Below are 18035 nucleotides of genomic sequence, written 5' to 3' on the forward strand. Positions count from 1 at the left end.
CAGAGAGGAAAGGACCAGAAACCACCAAGCTTCTCATCAGGCCATACCTGCAGTTCTTTGGATATTGATGCTCCTTTTCTAGTCAACCAAAGCAGGCAGCACAACGAAAACTTCACAGTGTGCATGGAATAGTGAAGAAGGGACTTGATAAATAAACAGGCAGAAAGAAAACTGGCTAGAACTGAACTATCATACAATAGGAAGTTTGTGCAGGCTGCTTCTTTGGAAGTGAGCCCTCGGGTCGCCTGCCTGCGACAGTAAGTTATACACGTTTATCCTCAGCACTCTAAAAAAAGAGCGGAACAACGGAGCACTCCCGTGCTTTATGCCCGCACCGTGGGCATGACAGCCCAGCCATAAACCGCCGTAAATTTGCTCGGTGTTCCGGAGCTGCCCCGGCGCGGCCAGCCGCCCCTTGCAGCCCCCTTCTCGGCACCACCGGGCGTGGGAGCCCCTCCCGAGGCCTCTGCGACCCTCGCCCTCCTAATTTGTGAGTCTGGTGTCCTGCACGCCGAGCACGCATTATGCAAAGAGAGCCCCCCGCGGCCCGCAAGCCGCCCCTCCGCCTAGGTGAATAAATTATGCCGATGAGGGCGGGGATGCGGGGCGGCGGCTCCGCGGCTGACAGCGGGGCAGCGCGGGCTGCCTGCCGCCTGCGGGCTTCCCCGCCTGGCGCGGCGCGGCTGCTGGGCGCCGGCAGGCAGGTGGAGCGGGAGCAACAAGTCCTCCGGCGGCGGCAGCGGGGAGGGGAGCGGGAGGCGGAGGGGGGGCGCTTCCCGCCCCGCGCCTGAAAACCTCTCTGACAAGTGGCAAAGCGCTCGCAGAGCACGCTGCTCCCTCCGAAGGGCGGCTGGAAGCCGCGGGGGCACGCCTCGCACCCAGCCCCGCTTGCTGGCTTGTGGCTCGTCGCCCCCGCCTCCCGCCGCCGCCTCTGCCGCGGGGTGGGTCGCGACCCGCTGCCGGCGGTGCGCGGTGCGGTGCGGGCTGCGGAGCGCCGCCGCTTCGCCTTCAAAGTGTGTGAGCCGGCTGCGGGCTTCGCTTCTACTTACCGCGTTTTTTGTGTTTTTTTTTTTTTTTCTTCTTTTAAATAATTGTTTTGCCGTTTGGTTATTTATTTCCTCCTACTTCGTTGCTGTTATTTTTGTTATCGTTGTTTGTAAACTAATTGCCTCCATGGGGGGCGGAGGAAAGGAAATCAAAGCTGCCGCAGCTGAAGGGTGTGCGAGCACGCTGGGGAAGAGCCGAGGAGCCGCAGGACAGGATGGCAACGGGAAGCCCGGCGGCAGCGGGAAGCCCGGCCTCGGGAAGCCCGGCTGCGGCGGGGAGCGCTGCCCGCGGCGGGCCGGGCCGGTCGGCTCCGCGCTGGCCGCGCTCCTCTCGGCGCTGGCCGCGGCCTCCTGCGTCTACCTGGGGGTGCGGACCAGCGACCTCCAGGCCAGGGTCGCGGCCATCGAAGGCGCCCGAGGGGGCTTCTCTGCCGCCGCCCCGCTCCCGCCGCTGCCCGGCTTTTCCTTGGAGCAGCTGAACGCGATGATGCAGGAGAAAGTGGAGCGACTTCTCGCCCAGGTGTGCGGGACAGGGGTGGCCGCTGCCGTGCGGTGTGCGTGTGGTGGGCACGGGGGATGCTCGGGGCGGGGGCGGCCGAGGCCATGAGGAGGGTGGCCGGGGCGAGCTGCTCGGGTGGGAGGTGGAAGCGGGAAAGTGAGCCCGGAACCCCAGGGGGCGGCGGGGCCGGGGAAGGAGCGGGCCGGCGGCGCCCCGGGCTGCTGGAGCGGCGGGATGGGGGATGGCGAGGGAGCCCTGCGTGCGCCGCCGCTGCTGAGGCGCTTTCCTCATCTGTAACTTGCCGCCGGCCCTGCGCTTCCCCACCGCGCGTGTGGAGCGGGCAGAAAGAGCGGGGTCACTTGCGGTGGGGCTGGGAGACACCCCCGGTGTCGGGCTTGGCGTTGTTGGTGTGGGGGTGGCGAGGTCACTGAGACGCCCTTAGGCAGCGTCCAAGGCAAGAAGCCGCCGCTGGTTGCGCAGCCTCTGGCATAGCGGTAAATTCCAGTTCGCGGCCGCGGTCGGGAGTGCTGCCTGTGGCGGGCGGGCGAGCTCGCCAAGTGCCCGCCCTCATGTTGCTTCTCTCGCCCCCAGAAATCCTACGAGCACTTGGCGAAAATACGAGTAGCGAGAGAAGCGGCTCCAGAGTGCAACTGCCCACCAGGTAACAGACGCAGCTTGGAGATCTCCTCTCGGAGGCTTGAAACTCTGGGCTGTTTGGTATCCCATGTTTTTGAAATACACCTAAATCAGGTCCAAGGGATGTCTCTTCAATCAACAGCTGTTCCTTGGGTGCAAAAGATGTAAAGCCCAGAATGACTGGTTGTCGCTGTGGCCGTAGATTGGAATTAATGCTAATAAAAACCACTCATTAGGCTGGATGTTGCCAAACAAGAACACTTATGAAGACGTTAATGATCCACTCTTGCAGATGAAATATATTCTGTCTTAAATGGGGTAGTACTGAATCAAGGCTCTGTGTACTCGACTTGGGAAGTAGAGCAAAAGCCCCCAGCAAAAATGTTGAATGATTTATAACATGGATCGAAATAGGTGGAGGGTCTGTTGCAAGTTAGCAGTAATATATACATGAGCCTTTTACAGTCTTGTTTTTCTGTAGTCTTGGTGGAAAGCAGTTTCCCTAGGAAGGAATTGCAGGTTTTTCCTACTGAAGGTTCAAAGCTGTGTGTGTTTGTGCAGGGATATCACTTGACTTTGGAAATGGGCCCTTCGAGTACTGCACAGTTGTTTGTACATTCACGCTGCAATGTTTCTGTGGTCTTTGTACTCCTTTGAGATAGTCTGGTAACAGTCAGTGTTGTTTTAGCTATAGAAACTTCTTCTAACGTATCTCCAAGTTCATCTAGCATCTCAGAAGTTAAGAAAATAATGCCAGTGTTTCCCAGGGGGATGTAGGAGTTCCATCGTCCTCTGTGATGAGACACACTAGATGCAGAGGATGCTTTGTATATCCTCTCACTCTGTTTGAAAAACCATCTCCTTTACAGGTGGACTATCGACTGTCAACAGGACTTAAGCTGATTATGCTTGCCAGCAGGATGTGTGATAGTAAGGAAGGAGCTTTCCTAGTTTAGGATGCAATTCCTGCCAAACTCATCAGTTTGAAGGGACTGCCGAATCTCAGTGTTAAAGCTGCCTACAGTGGTTGGTACTCTATTTTTGTGATGATACAGCTGAGAACAGAATACTTACTTGCTGGTGTTGGAGTTGCCATGGCTATCATGAAAAGGGCAATATATGTTACTAGGACTATTTTTAAAGAATGCATAGAATTACTCAACTCCCAGTTAGTTTTAGTAAGAAACACTGGTTTCCTGCTGTAGTATATACATATATATATATATATATATATATATATATATATATTCTTTCCTTTAAGGCTAACATAAGCAAACTGATCTTATTTTTTCTGTTGCTTAACTGCAGTGAATTACAAGATGCAAGTTTGTGCGTGGAAAAGAGAGTTACTCATGTTGTTTGCAGTGATGCATTCTGTGAGCCTGAAATTATGTTTAATTTGATGCTAAGCTTTTTCTCTCTTTTTCTTCCTTGTTTATATCCATCTGTTATCATATTTTGACTTACTGTTTTCCTACTAAAGGTCAATATCTACTTTTTCATGGTTGGTGTTATGTGCTGCTTTACTTCTTCACTACCACTAGAGCTCCACATTATACCAATTTTTATCTGACCTTTTTTCTTAAGTATGCGTTTTCAAATAGATTATAAACAACAGAGTATTTCTCACATGCATTGTAAAAATCCTTGCTACATGAGAGTCAAAGCGATTTAGGGAAAATATTCGAGGGAACAAGTTTTATAAGACTAGGAAAACTTACATGAATCATTACAAAGTAAAAAAAAAAAAGAAAGTTGCAGAGAGGAGGGATTAGAAATATGATATGGAGCTTTTCACCTCTTGGTAGCTGTTTCAATTTGGAAGCAAGTTTTGTAGTGACTGAAAGATGTTGCCATGTGGTAGCCTCATTTTGCAGTTGATGCTCTCACGCTTGTTGCCAGTGGACAGGTGTCTACCTCAAAATGGAATCATCTTGGGAGCCTTGTCTGAGGGAGCAGGGCCTGAGTGGCACCACCACCTGAGGACAGTGCCTTCCTAACTGCAGGCATTAGGCAGAGCAGGAGGGGATAAAGCAAATAAATTGTTGCTTCTTCATTTGGTTCCCTCTGTTAGAACTCCTTTTTTGACTGCATAGGATGGCTTTTGTTTTAATTCTTAATGCCACTATTACAAAGAGTTATGTTCAAAAAGGTGTTTGGTGTAATAGGAAAAGTATCATGGTACATCAGTGGTTTTTCTCTTGCCTGCTATTTGCAAAGCCAAAGGGCACATTGCTTTTTTCCCCACATGGTTCCCTTTTGCTTCTGTATTCTGCTCAACTTCTTCATTTCTTTCCTGTGTTTCTGTAATGATAAAATACATGTCTGTTAGAGATGACTTTGGAAGACCTTCATGGTACAGGGGTGATTTTTGAAATGTCTCTATGCTGTGAGAAAAGGTCACTGCTGAATGGCCACCAGGACAGTTTCCATCATCCTTCTCTTTAAAGAGGAATAAAGATCATTTAAAAGTAGGTTACACTGTTCTTTGCCAAAAGAAGAGAAGGAAGTTCAATCTGCAGACAGGAGGGTGAGAATGTGGCCTTTGGTTCGGGATTAAAGTTATGCAACTGGCATAGATGTGATTAGCTTGAGATTTTCATCCCCTTTTGCCTCTCTATGGTTGGAACCTGCACATTCAAAGGAAAGTGGGTTTGAATGGCTCAGATACCTATGGAAGCCATATTCACAAGCTCACAGCTTGCAGAGCAGTCTATGTGTAGCTCCTTTTAATTCAGCTTGAATTTTATCTAGTCTGAAGAGTGATCACATGTCTCTTCAAAAACTTTTTTTTCACTAAATGTGATTTTTCTTATTCTTTAGTTCTGCTTTCTTATGAAAGAAATGTGATGTAGGGTGATGTTAGACTTTTGGTTTTTACTCTGTGCGACTAAAACCAGATACCAAAGATATTGTAAATATTTTAAAAATTACAATAGCAGGCATTCTTTCTCTTCTTAAAGCAGAGTAATAAAGTTTGAAAAGTAAATTTCTGCTGACATTCCTCTTAAATTACCTCACCTCTAATAAGAGTACCAGTGTAAATCTTGTGCTTTTAGCTGGTGCTGCAGTCACTGCTGGTAGTTGGCCTTTTGCACATAGGACTGGGAGGCAAATTGAGTGGCTGAAATAATTTTAAGCATAATAAATTAATTTTCATTTGCCAGATGTATTTTTTATTCTAAGTTGATGTTTTCCTACTTTAAAAGATGAAGAGAAAATGTAGGTGTGTAGGTACTTATTTCATACTTCTAAATCTTCCTCTAAGTGGCTGTGGGAGCGCAATCAGCTCCTATGAGGAACAGGCCAGCGCCATGCTGGGTACTTCTTCCTAAGTGCCAAGAATTACACAGTTGTGGGAAGAGCAACACATACAGAAAGCATAGGGATACTCCTTATTCAATAGAATTTAAAGAATTTTTTTTTTTTGGTAGATTCTTTCAGATTTCCCTCATCTCCAAGTCATTCGCATGTGAACGAAACCCGTAGACTTCAACAAAAATGGACATATGCTTTTATGTTTTAGTGATCTGATCCGTTATGTATTGTAAGGGTCGAGTTCTGACACTTGCAGTTCTGTGCCATGATGTCTCATTGTGTAGGTGGTCCTCAAAGCCTGCTCCTCGAGTCACATAATGTTGACAGGAGTAGGAATCAAATCTAGTAGTACAAGAAGTTCACACTTTCTCAGCAGGAAGGCTGGCAGGTGATTATGTACATCCTTTTTGACCAGGGACCAGTTTTAGGAAGCCATTACATTTTTTTTCTGTCTTCTATTTTTAGGAAGACCTTTATAGTGAATTTATTCCTTAAAGGAACACATTTCTTAAGTTCTGTGTTGACAAAGTATAAGTTACATAAGAGATGTCTTTAACTGTATAGCGATGCAACACACTGTGAATGAATGTCCACTGTAACTTGCATATAAAGTTATGGGGTCTGTAGGTTTTGAGATTTGTTTTGGGATTTTTTTTCTTCCCCAGAACATTAGTGTTGGATACTTGTCAAAGTTGACTGGCAATTTGATTCTGTTTTTCTTCTGTGCCACAAGTAGTATTTCTTTGTTTGTTCTTCCTCTTGTATGTTTCCTGATGGGAAATAAGCATTTTCCTTCCTCTTGTGACTTGAGGGCCTTCACAGACTCTTTCCCTTTCTGTAGCTTCAAACTCTTTCCACAGACACTCTGGTCATTCTTTCCTAGCCAGCTATTTGTGCTGTTTTTGTAACCCTACCATCTTGATTCTCTGTTCCAGTCCTAGAGGGCTTTATGGTTTGGCATTTGAAGTGCCTCCAATTTCACTATGCAATTTGCTGCCATCAGGTTTGTTTCAGTGTAGTTGCATGTGTATAAACCTGTTCATTCAGGATGAAATGCCATAAGCCAAGGGTGTTTTTTTTGAGGGAATGTAGAATACCAATTGGTCTTTTTCTTGGTTACAGTAGTTCCAGTGCAAAAACTGTGTTCTAGAGCTGCAGTTCTTCAGTGGGATGATGAATCTCCTATAAGTATTTTGATAGCAGCATGGATAGCAAAAATCAGTGTATTTTCTCGGAGTCCCGGTGCTATTTTTGTTGTCTTAAGCATCTAATGTTTGTTTTGACATGCAATGCAAGTACAGTTTAGGTGCTCTTTCTTATTTCCACAAGGACTGTTCCCTGGAGCATTTCAATTAGTGAGGCTGAAAGAATGGAGGAGAAAGCAATTTTCAGGATTAAAAGAATCACGAAATAGGTATCAGCAGGGTATTACTGTTTTAATTTTTTATTATGCTTTCAGTGAAGCAGTCCTGGAAAGACTGAAGAGGTAAAGAAAGAAAAGAGGAGCTGACTTACGTGTTTATCAGTAGCGGGACCTAAGAGAAAATATAGATAGATATAAAAAGTATCCAAAGTGATTTTTTTCCTGTTACTGAAAATTTCAGAGTGTGCTGTCTTAATCTAGCTCCCAGCACTACTTATTTCTGCCATCTCTGTATCATCTATTTGCTGAATGCAGTGCTCAGCTCTAATTTGGTAATTTTTCTGACAGGTCTCTGAGTCCCCCTTTCATACCTTCAGTGGTTTGATATTTTTCATTTCAGTTTCCTAGATCAAGATGCTTATTGATGTGCAGCAGCATGCAACCTTCTGGGTAGTCTGTCGTCTTTGAATGACTGATTAAAGATACTGTTTCCTCCCCACAAAATAGCTAAATATATATTTTATTGGCTAAGGGGTGACCTTTTAATTCCCTTCCCTCTGGGCAAGGAAGTAGGGTGTGCAGCATGATGAATGAAGCACAGTGTGGTTCAGAAGAGGACTGACAGTGGACTGCACCAGATTTCTCTCCTTTGTAATATTATTGATCTCAGCAGTGCTGTAGCAAAGGTTGATTTGACTGCAAAAGTGTTATTAACAAAAGGTTTTTCTATTACTTGAGTTGAATAAATTCAGACTTGTGGAGTTATGTCAAACTAGGCATGTTAGAAGAAAGGCTTGTTTATCCGCACCAATTGCTCTTATAATGTATGAGGATAATATTATATATTACATATATATATTCTTAAATGTGTTCTTATACTTCCTTGTTTGTGGCACTGGTCCATCTCAAACTGCTGAGGTGTCAAAGCACTTCAAATACTGTGAGTGTTGCAGTGGGAAAAATGGCTGTTAAGCCCATTTCTGGAATTATGCTTGTAATATCTGTGGTGGTTGGGTTTTGGTTTTTCTTTTTCTTGTTGTCTTTCTTAAATTGGGAAATATATGCCTCTGTTTCCTTAAAGGGTCTCTAAAGCTTGTATAACTGAGTTCTGTTTAACTGTAATTACCCCCTGTCCCTTTCCTTAAAGGTTAGTGAAAAGGTTCTTGGAAATGTACTGCCAAAACAGCACTGATAAACCTGCGTTCCAGCACTCATCTTCTTTCTCACTCCCTTCTAAATTTACTGGCAGCAGCTTACCTGCCTGTTTTGTCTATACTTAGCACAGTAAAAAACCAGCTAAATCTGAAAACAGCATGACTGACAGAAGCTGTTTTTATAGCGCCTTTTAGGTTACCAAATAGAATAATATAATGAATGTGTTCAAGTTACCAACCTAGTGAAATCATCCATCATGCTTTTATGCAGACGACCTTGAGTCATGTTGCTAGCTGCAGTCTCTTCTGAGAGGGGTGGTTGACACAGAGCACCTTTCCCCTTCATCATTTCTGTTGATTTCCTAAGTCAGCCACAAATAAAGGAAATCTGTCTGCTTACTTAAAACTACAAACAAGAAGCCGTAGAATAACACAGGCTGAGAGAAACGCTTCTCTTGCAGTTAGAAGATACGCACACACACCAGTGAACACGATGCTGAAGGCTCGTTGTTTGGAAACTTGTGGACTCTCATGTTTTTACAGGTTAGACTTACAGAAGAACAGGGCCTGCTTGAATTTGTCTGCTTGGGACTTTTAATGAGATTAAGTTAAGCAGAACCAGCTGTTTGTAAGAGCTTAATCAAAATAAATGTCAGGACAAATTTTCAGAACAGAGTGTCCAACTTGAAAGTGCAAGTTTTTTATATCCCTTTCATGTAAATACTGCCTTTTTTTTTTTTTTTTTTTTTTTTTTGCCTCTGTAGATTTGAGCAACTTTAGAAGTGCTGGTCAGGTTGATACTCCAGGAGATCATCTGATGCGTGCTACTGGCCTCTGAAGGAAATGTATTTAGGCCATCATTGTCAAGTGTTTCCTTCCAGGTGGTTCACAACTCAAGTGTGGAGTCATTCATGACTCAACAAGTTGTTTGATCAGCCTTAATTCTGTAAGTGCTGCAGCCTCATGTAAACAGTCTCCTTAACTAAAAATAAGTTCTGCTCTGTAAATAGGTGAACATATAGTGCAAGAAATTGCTAGTGCATAGGTGTGCCTTAGCTAAAATAATCTACTATTGAAATATTTCCATAGATTACTTAGTTTTTAGCAGGCAGACTACAATTTCCTCATTTGTGAAGCATACCACTTGTCCCATCTGATCCGTTGATGAAGAAAACCTGATCATTGTGCTCTCCTTCTAACGTATCTCCAAAATACGTTAGAAGACAGTCTTGTCTGTGATGTACATTATAAAACTTATTGTACCTGCACCTCCCTTGTTGTTTTTTTTAGCGGGGTTGGAGTTGTACTAAAATTGTTTCTTGTTTATCTGGGCAGATGTATGTTTATAGAAGGAGGCATTTACCTGTAATTGTGAATTTTGCATGCATGTCTGCATGTAACATTTCTTCTTATGCTGGGAAAGCTTTGGAACAGATGAAAATGATGCCTTTTAAGCTCTTTGAAGAATTGTGAAGTTACTACACAGCTATCTAAATTTTTTTGCTAGACAGAAATATATGTTCTTATAATTACCAAAGATAGCAAGACAGCCATTTGAAACAATAATGTGAAAAAACAATAAATGGAATGAAGAAAGAGTGTAATAAAAGAGATGATAAAACTGGGATATTACTTTCTATTTTAGAATCTTTGAAAATTAGTACAGTTATTTCAGTGACTTCTGCTTAGACATGCTCAACCAAGAAGCAATGCACATTTTAAGCAATAATATTTTACCCTGCACTGTCTTAAAATTTGTCGGGCAGTTGACAAATATAAAGAAAGTATAGATTTTATTTCGTGAGGTCATAGATGAAGTGCCTTTGGTTCAGTTTAGGTTAGTTAGCCATTAGAATTATTTTAGTTTGGTTATGCATTAATCTAATCTTGTAATTAATATATTGGGTAAGTATATTAGAAGACTTTGAATGATTTGTGAATTTTTTTAGGTGCTAAGGTGTTGTGGTGTGTTACTGTTTTATATATTAATTAAGATCACATTTGGTATGTTCTGTATTGAGGAGAAGGGTGTCAAATGATCTTTTCTCTTTGACCCTTGGTCCTCCTTTTAATGCAGTACACAGGACTTTATACCAGTGTGTGTATTTAGCAGTATGATGGTGTTGGTAGTTTGGCACACTCTGTCCTATCTTGGACACACAGTGGGGTGGGCTGCTTGCTAAGTCATGGTGCCACAGTGTACAGCACAGCTCACCTTAGCAAGGAAAACCTGCATAAAACCAGCACTGGTTTCTGCTGGCTAAAATAACAGGCTTGTGCTGGGTATAGCTTCAGTGTCTTGATACTTGGGATGTGCTTCCTCTGATCAGCAAAGATTTGTGAGAGCCGAGTGTTTTCCTTGTCTCCTTTTCTTTTTGTTTTTGTTTGGTTTGTTCTTTAACAAGAAGTTCATGAACTTGGCACTTTTTACCCTTTTAAATAGTTTTAGAACTCTTAGGAGTCAGGGGCTGTAAAGTAAAAGCTGTAAATATAATGGAAGAAAGACTGTAGAAAGTAAGACTTAAAACTGTAGTTTTAAGACCTTTGCTATTCTACTATTTTTGCAGTTTATGCCATCTTAAGAATACCTCCTCCCCCATTTATTTTCCTCCTATTGGAGTATTTTAATTTTCCTTATCTGAATATAAAAGCACAGAAAAAAAATCATACAACAAGTATGTGTTAAAATTTAGATTATGAATTAGGTTTCTTTGAGCATAGTCTCTTTCTCAGTATGCTGTGCTTAAGATTGTGCTGGAAAACTGCTATTTAAAAGATCTTTATAAAATTGGGTGTGGGGAGGAGTGAGGCCTGTGTTTGGGGAACATAGAAGAAATTTTGAACACAGGAAATTATATTGAAAATTGGAGACCAAAATATCTTATCAGAGGTGTGGCTGCCATTGCAGCAATGACAGATTTGTGTATCTGAAAGCAGAACAGCATCCTGTAACTTGAAGGACACTAACTGAACACTCTAAAAAGATATTTATGGTTAAGGTCGTAGCTGGCTACCAAGATCTTTCTTGTGCTGGTAGTACTAGTTTTGTTGCTAGGAAATTATGTGTGGCTTCTTATGTATCAGTGCCTCAGCTGGATGATGGTAGGGTCCTCACAGAGGACTGCAGTGCTGAAAGTCAAAGTGTATACCTCTTAAGTTGAGGAGGTATTTCCTTCAGCTGGAACCTCCAATAATCTCTTAAGAATATGAGAACCAGCTGCTTGAAGGCACTTCTCCTCTTCCTCCCCACCCTGTTCCCTTAGTCTCTGAGTAAGCTCCTGTTCAGATTCCCTTGATCTTAGAGGAAGCCTTGATACCTGAGCATAGGGGTATGGTCACAGGGGATTAAGAGGATAAACTCCATAGCCTGTGTATTAATATTTTCTTCTCCAGTCACAGAGCTTACATCCAGATGATGCCCAGTGGCATTGCTGTGACAAATACTGTCTGGTGTTGGCTAGAGAGTCTCTGTACTGTCAGCTCTTCTGGTGCTTTTTATCAAATGCTCCTTCGATGTTTTCAGTGCCACTGCTGATCTGCAGGTTACTGCCAGTTGAAGGGAGACACATGTTGAGAGCTATCATTTCAGCTTGACATAGAGGTGATTAATGTACTGTTTATTTCATTCCCTTCACCTTTCAGACAGAATAGCCTTCTCAGTAAAAATACTCTCTGGTTACTACTTTGGTCATTGTAGCAGGAAATGTGCTGTGTGCAGAGACTCAAGTGAAGACCAAAGTGGGGTCATTGTTAAGGTGATCTTTATGGCAGTGGTGAGCTTGAGCTCAGCTTTTATTTGTTCTCTGTCCTGGTGGATGCTTGGCATTTGTTTGTGTCAACTAATAATAAGCTGCTCAGGAAATGGCTTTAGTTGGCACTTAAAAATGCAATGTTATCACAGAAATGGCTCATGATGTGTGCTGTACTATCTATGTGTGTTTATGAAGCCATCTCTGTTCAGTGAGGATCATCTTGAATATGTTTCCCAAGTGGTTCCAGGGAGTAGGCACGCTGAATAATGATGAATCAGAGAGACTGAAAAATGAAGTGGCATGGCGTCAATTTCAAATGAACAGGTGCTTGGAGAGCCATTGTCAATAACACTTAGAGTTGGTGTCTTTGTAATGATGACAGCCATGTTTGTAGACATCTGGAAAGGTTTCTCTGTGTGAAGATGAAGTGTTTTTCCAATGCAGCAAGCATGTAAGTGCACTGTATTTCTTTAATGTACGGAGACTAATCATAAGAGAGCTTAGTATTTAAGTCTGACCATTGTGGATTTCACTTTAGGACAGCTCTTTGTAATTCCTTAGTTTGAATTCCATGCTCAGCCATGTCCTAATGTGTGGTAGAAGGACTTTGTAAATCACATTCAATTAAGAGACTGCACAAAAGCCATTACAGTGGCCAATTAAAAATAAGTGTGAGCCTTGAAAACTGAACCACCAACAATAATAGAGAAATAGAGCAAGACTGAAATCCTCACTTTTTTATCTCTTAAATTTGGTTTGCTGCTACAAGGTGGGATGTTGATGTATTTCAAACAATTACAGTCCACTTTAGGATAATAGGATGAAATTAATCTGTTTTCAATGTGTAGTATAACAACTGGAACACTCTGGAAAAAAGCTCTCTCACAGTGAGTTTAAAGCAATGCACCCTAGAGGAAATAGTGTGCTTAGTGAATTAGAGCAGGGAAAAGGAAGTAGCTATTCTGTATTGTGACTATATTCCTGTACAGGACTGTTAGGGTGGGATAGAGTCTTCATATTTGAGAGGTCTTGCATCTGTAAAATATGATGGATGTAAATACATTAACAAAAGTGTGCAAATGACATAGTATTCATAATTTTGAATAAAGTTACTGTCTACAGCAGCAGAGGTTTGGTTCCAATACATTCCTTGCCTCTGCTTGCTAACTTTTGTAATCAGCTCTCTGCTCCATTTTGATCCATATGACAGGACATAGTCAGCTGGAGTCACTAAGTGAACATAGTTGTAAAAACAAACTTATGGCTATAGGAACCTTCTGGGAACTTTTTTAGAGTATGTTCCTATTTCAAAACAACCTATCCCTGCAGATTGTCTTTAATTGAACAGGTAGGCAATGTCAGCTCAAATCACCTATACACAGAAGTAGCTGTTTCTGCTACCACAATTTCTGATATCCAAACAGCATTTTACTTTTATCTGAAGGTTGGTGAAAAGAGACTTTTGACTAAAACTCTGACTGACAATAATAATCAGACCTGATATAGGCATGTACATTGCTTCAGGCACATTAATAATCCCAAAGATTTTAACTGAAATAAGTAGTTACTCTGGAATCTGAGAGCAAAGTGTGGCCTCAGTGTTGTTTGTTTGGGGTTTTTGTTTGTTTGGAGTTTTTGTTGTTTTTTTGCCTCTGGATCTTTGGGAATGTGTGTTTATGGATGCAGCCATTGCCATCTACTTAAGGTTTGATATATAGTTATTTTCCATGATACAAATACTATTTTTTATTCATTTGCCATTCAGTTTATTGTTTAGTCTTTTCAGTCTCTGAGCAAGAACATTATGTCTGTATCTATTTCTAGGAATACTGAACTAGTTTTGTAATACTGTAAGAATTCTGGCTGCACTCGGAGGCAATCTGAATAGCAAAAATTACTAAACTTACTTATCTTCATGGGGAAAATACATATTCTTGCATCTCAATTCATAGTTCACAGACCAAGGAGTGTTGTTCTGAGGGTTGTTTATTGCTTGAACTCATTAGATAAAATCACTACAAATTGTACAAAAGTGTTCAGAACTTCAGTTCTGAGGGATAGGAAAGAAAGACCACTATATGCAGCTGGACCTTCATTTTAGTTTCCTTACCAACATGACTGAAGTATGCATATGCTTGTGTGTTTCTACTCAAATTGTTTCTACTCAAAGATTTTTATACTTGGATGAGAGGTGATTGCCTCTGTTCAAGGCAGTCTGTTCTTTTAACTCAGTGAACTAGATCTCCCATTCTCCACTTTGATGATGCTAGGCTTGAAAAGTCATTATTTGCTTAACATGAGTGTTCCTTTTTTTTTTAAGCTGATCAATCTAAGTGGCATCAGCAGATGTCACTTGAGGCATCTTGAGACCTTTCACTCTTCTGTCCTCTGGACACTCAGATAGTTTGATGTCGTTCTGTTGAGGTGCCCCAAGCTGCGCACAGTCCCTGAGGTGAGGCCACAGCAGTGCAGTGTTGAGTGAGGCAGTTGGTAGCAAGGTGCCTAGTTTGTTTATAGAGATAATGAAGAAGAATTAAGGACTGACACAGTCCTAAGAGAAAAAATAGTGAAAAAATCTTCTCATGTTTTTCTGTGGTTACCTAGAGGTTATCTCAGTGCATACTGCTCGCTCAGTCTGAGCACTGGATGACAGCAGGGTATGTTGAAGTGTAATCTGCTGAAAGGGCTCCTCAAAACTGAGCAAATGCAAGTCCTGTGAAGAAGGAATAAAAAGGGACATGTCTGTGGGGTGTCGTGTCTGAAGTACATCTAAGATGTTTACTCCTCTAAGATGTCCAGATGTAGTGGCTAAAGGGACAGATGACCTGGGGACTTAAACAGTGGCACAAGGTGGGTAAGTGTCCTTTATTTATGGGTTACTCCTAGATGATGCATATAGTCATGGCATATTGTCTGGAAAGTGGTGAGCAGGCAGAGTGCATAGCCTGGCTGTTGTCCTGACAGAGGGTGCTGACAGGCTGTGTGGTTCTGACAAGGGATTTACAGGATGATGAAGGATAGTGGGAATTAGCAGTAAGGTATTCTTTAAGTAAGGCACTGATTGTAACTCCAGTTCTGCATCACTTTCTGGTCTGGCAGCAGGACTACCAGGGCAGAACCATGAAAACAGTGCATGTGCTGGCTTCCTCTGTGGCGAGAGCCGTGTTCCCTGAAACCTGTAGGAACGTATCATACTCTGTGTTACCTCTGTTGAAACATGTTAGATTGTCAAGACCTATGGTCTGTGGTAGAAGTTAGTGTTGAGGTCCTAAAGGCACACAGATGGACTTGAATAATTTCAAAACCTGTTAATCACCCTTACTTGCTTGATCATGTCGCTGTGAGTGCTTTCTCTCTTTAATTTCCTGCTTTGTGTAGAGTAGAAAGGAAAGCAACTAGGCTGTTGCTGAGCTCTGATGCCTCCTATGGATTGCTCTTTTGCTAGAAGTAAAATTTAATGATACTTCCAGTTTTTTCTTTCCCAGACTTGTAGTTTATGTGTTTGTCTTAGTAACCTTGTGGCAACATATTGACACAAGTCATTTTCCTAAAAATGCTGCAACATACAACTAACTACTGAGGTACTGACCAGCAGCAGGCAGTTCATGTTAATTTGCATTCATTAAAAATGCTTCATCTTCTGTCTTGTAAAATGTGGGACTTGACAGAAACAGAGAAGTGGGTATGATACTATTATGTTGCTGTTAATCATGCTTTGACATGAACTGTAATTGTTCAACTTAGGCAGTTACCAATAACAGCACTTAGACAGGGGCTAATGCAGCCAGAATTTTTCTGACCCTCTCAGAAAATTCCTACTGGTTTGAAAGAACCTTTATCTTTCAAGTGAAGACAGCTATCTCCTCAAATAGGAATCTCCAGCAATATGGTTTAAGAGCCATTGAAGGCAGGGAAAAAGAGAGATTGCTAGGGCACCTGAAAAAGATGGCACAGAGGGATACTCACACCTCTGTATTGCACTCTGTTCAGGCACACTAATCTTTTTGTTAGTCTCTGATTTGTCAGCTCAGTCTAAGCCCTATGAAACTGCTGAGTAAAAGTGGCTCAAGCAGAACTTTGGTGACACCAAGCCATCGGTTTGAAGTCCGCAAGGAATCTGTAGTGACTTGTGAGGAGAGATTCATGGAGCCCCTTTTATGAATGATGAATTTTCAAAGTATTTCCAGCCTTAGCTGTATCAGTCTCCCTCTTTCTCAATGTGCAGTACAAAACAGTAACAATTTAGGATTTGGAAAGATTAGGCCAAATTAAAATTTAGTTACGTGCCGAGTTTCTTTTTGCTTTCATCTTGTGTCAGGGGAGCTATAAAAAATAGCAGCTACCAACTGTGAAGACCCAGATATTCCACCCAGCAGCTACCAGTGCTGTAGCAAAGCTACAGGTTTTTTCCACCTGTTGAGGTCGTGCAGATTATACCAGAGCAGCAGCAGCACTTATGTGCACACCAAGTGGGGTTGCAGGGCTGCTTCATGATGGGAACATACACTTTCCATAGGCACTAGGAAGGGGGAATTTTCTTGATGCTACTTTACTTTCAGCTGCTTTGTTGAGAGAATGACTGCTCTTTTGTAAAGTGAAATAGGGTTCTTCATGAAGCAACAATTTCATGAAGAATAACGTTGTATAAATGTATACCTTCTAAATAACTGGCCCCCATAAGGAAGACTAGAACCAGTAGTTCCAAATTCTAGATGTTTGTATTTTGATAAAATTAATTTAAAAAATTGTGCTGTCAAATGATTGAACTAAATAAAATATTTTTTTTCTGCAGAGAAAGTTAATTACATACTCTTTGATTAGCAGAGAAGGGATATAAATTCATTTTCCTAAACATGCTGCAAAATACAGCTACTAATGGACAACTGATATGAGCAGGCAGCTCATATTTATTTGCATTCATTATATATGCTGCATTTTGCCTTTCAATTACTTTTCAGTTGTGTACAAAATATGATCTTATGACATTGGTCCTTCCAGAGTCTAAAAATGCTTCTTGGTTAACCTATGGGGAATGATTACTTATTCTACTGTCAGTTGAGAGCAGTTTCAAAACAATGGGATGGAAGTCAGTAGTATTTTATACCAACATGGCATACAAGGTAGTATGAATTTTTTCTAGAGCACAAGTGGAACATCTGTTATGGGGAATCAATGACAATATTTTTTACTAATAACGCATTAATATCACTTCTTATTTGCCCATTCAATATGTGCATCAGGAGTAAGTGTAAATACAGATCTTACTGGTTTGCTTGGTTTTCAACGCCTGAACACATTTAATGAAAATAATTATTAAAAAAGTTTTCTCAAGGGAGGAACAAAGTGTATAAGGAACAAAGTGTAGAGGAACAAAGTGTGGTTAAAAGTGTTTCTAGATAAAATCTCTTTCTAACCTGTACTCATATTTAGTGTATTTTTCAGTGATCATTGTTAAAAAAACTTGGAATTTGGGTAAGGGTATATGATTCTGTATTTTAGATAAACCAATTGTTTTTCTTAAAAAATATCACTGAACAGACTATCAGTGGATTTTTTTTTTAACAGCAGAAGAACTAGGAAAATTCTTGTACCTTTGGAAGTTACAGAACTCAAAAACTTTGGACCCTGACAAATCCTAGAACCTTACTTGCCAAGAAAGGTGTTTGGAAACCACAGAAAATTTGTCTGTGAGCAAATACCTCTCTTGACATGAAACTTTAAGAAAATCTTAAACAAACCAAAACCAGAAAAGCTCCCATTTTTACTACAAAGCTTTTCATTAAAAAGTTGATAAATGGCTGAGTGAAGCAGGAGATTTGCTATAGGCAAAAAAGCATCCCCCAGTGCTGTGCAGCATTCCTAGATGCGTGTGGTGTTACAGGATATCAAGGGAGTGGAGCCATGGAGTGCTCAGAGTTTTATTACTGTTTTCTTCTGGCCTTCTTACAGGAGCTATTGACCTTACCCAAGTGTGTCCTCTTATGTTGCAAGGAAAAACAGTTCCTTGCAGCTAATTTTGTGAAATTTTATCTTATTTATGGAACTTAAAGTGATTTTTCTTTGGAGGCTTGATCTCTTATTACTTGATTTGATAGAAATATTTTAATTTTACTTGAATAAGAACTTTATAAAGTTTCAGTACTTCATATGGTGAAGTAATTAACAGGATTCTTGGAATATACTGCGGTCTCTGAAAAATACTGGCCTTTATTTATTGGTATCTTTTGCTTTTTTTGTTGTTGGGCTGATGAATCCAGTGTTAAGGCA

At 41.5% G+C, this 18035-nt stretch overlaps 1 protein-coding gene across 4 annotated transcripts in view; it reads left to right on the plus strand.

Moving 5' to 3' along the window:
* The first annotated feature begins 638 nt into the window (after nucleotides 1–638).
* COL25A1 (collagen type XXV alpha 1 chain) overlaps nucleotides 639–18035 on the plus strand; it is a 298274-nt gene continuing 280877 nt past the window's right edge. For 2 of the 4 annotated variants that reach the window (XM_038136317.1, XM_038136318.1), the window contains exons 1-2: nucleotides 639–1566; nucleotides 2137–2206. In XM_038136317.1, the coding sequence (XP_037992245.1) occupies nucleotides 1174–1566; nucleotides 2137–2206 (463 nt within the window). In that variant the 5' untranslated portion in view covers nucleotides 639–1173. The remainder of the gene's footprint in view (nucleotides 1567–2136; nucleotides 2207–18035) is intronic. The other 2 variants (XM_038136316.1, XM_038136321.1) reach the window with 1 other exon arrangement.

Source organism: Motacilla alba, chromosome 4, assembly GCF_015832195.1.
Source record: "Motacilla alba alba isolate MOTALB_02 chromosome 4, Motacilla_alba_V1.0_pri, whole genome shotgun sequence".
Classification (NCBI taxonomy): domain Eukaryota; kingdom Metazoa; phylum Chordata; class Aves; order Passeriformes; family Motacillidae; genus Motacilla; species Motacilla alba.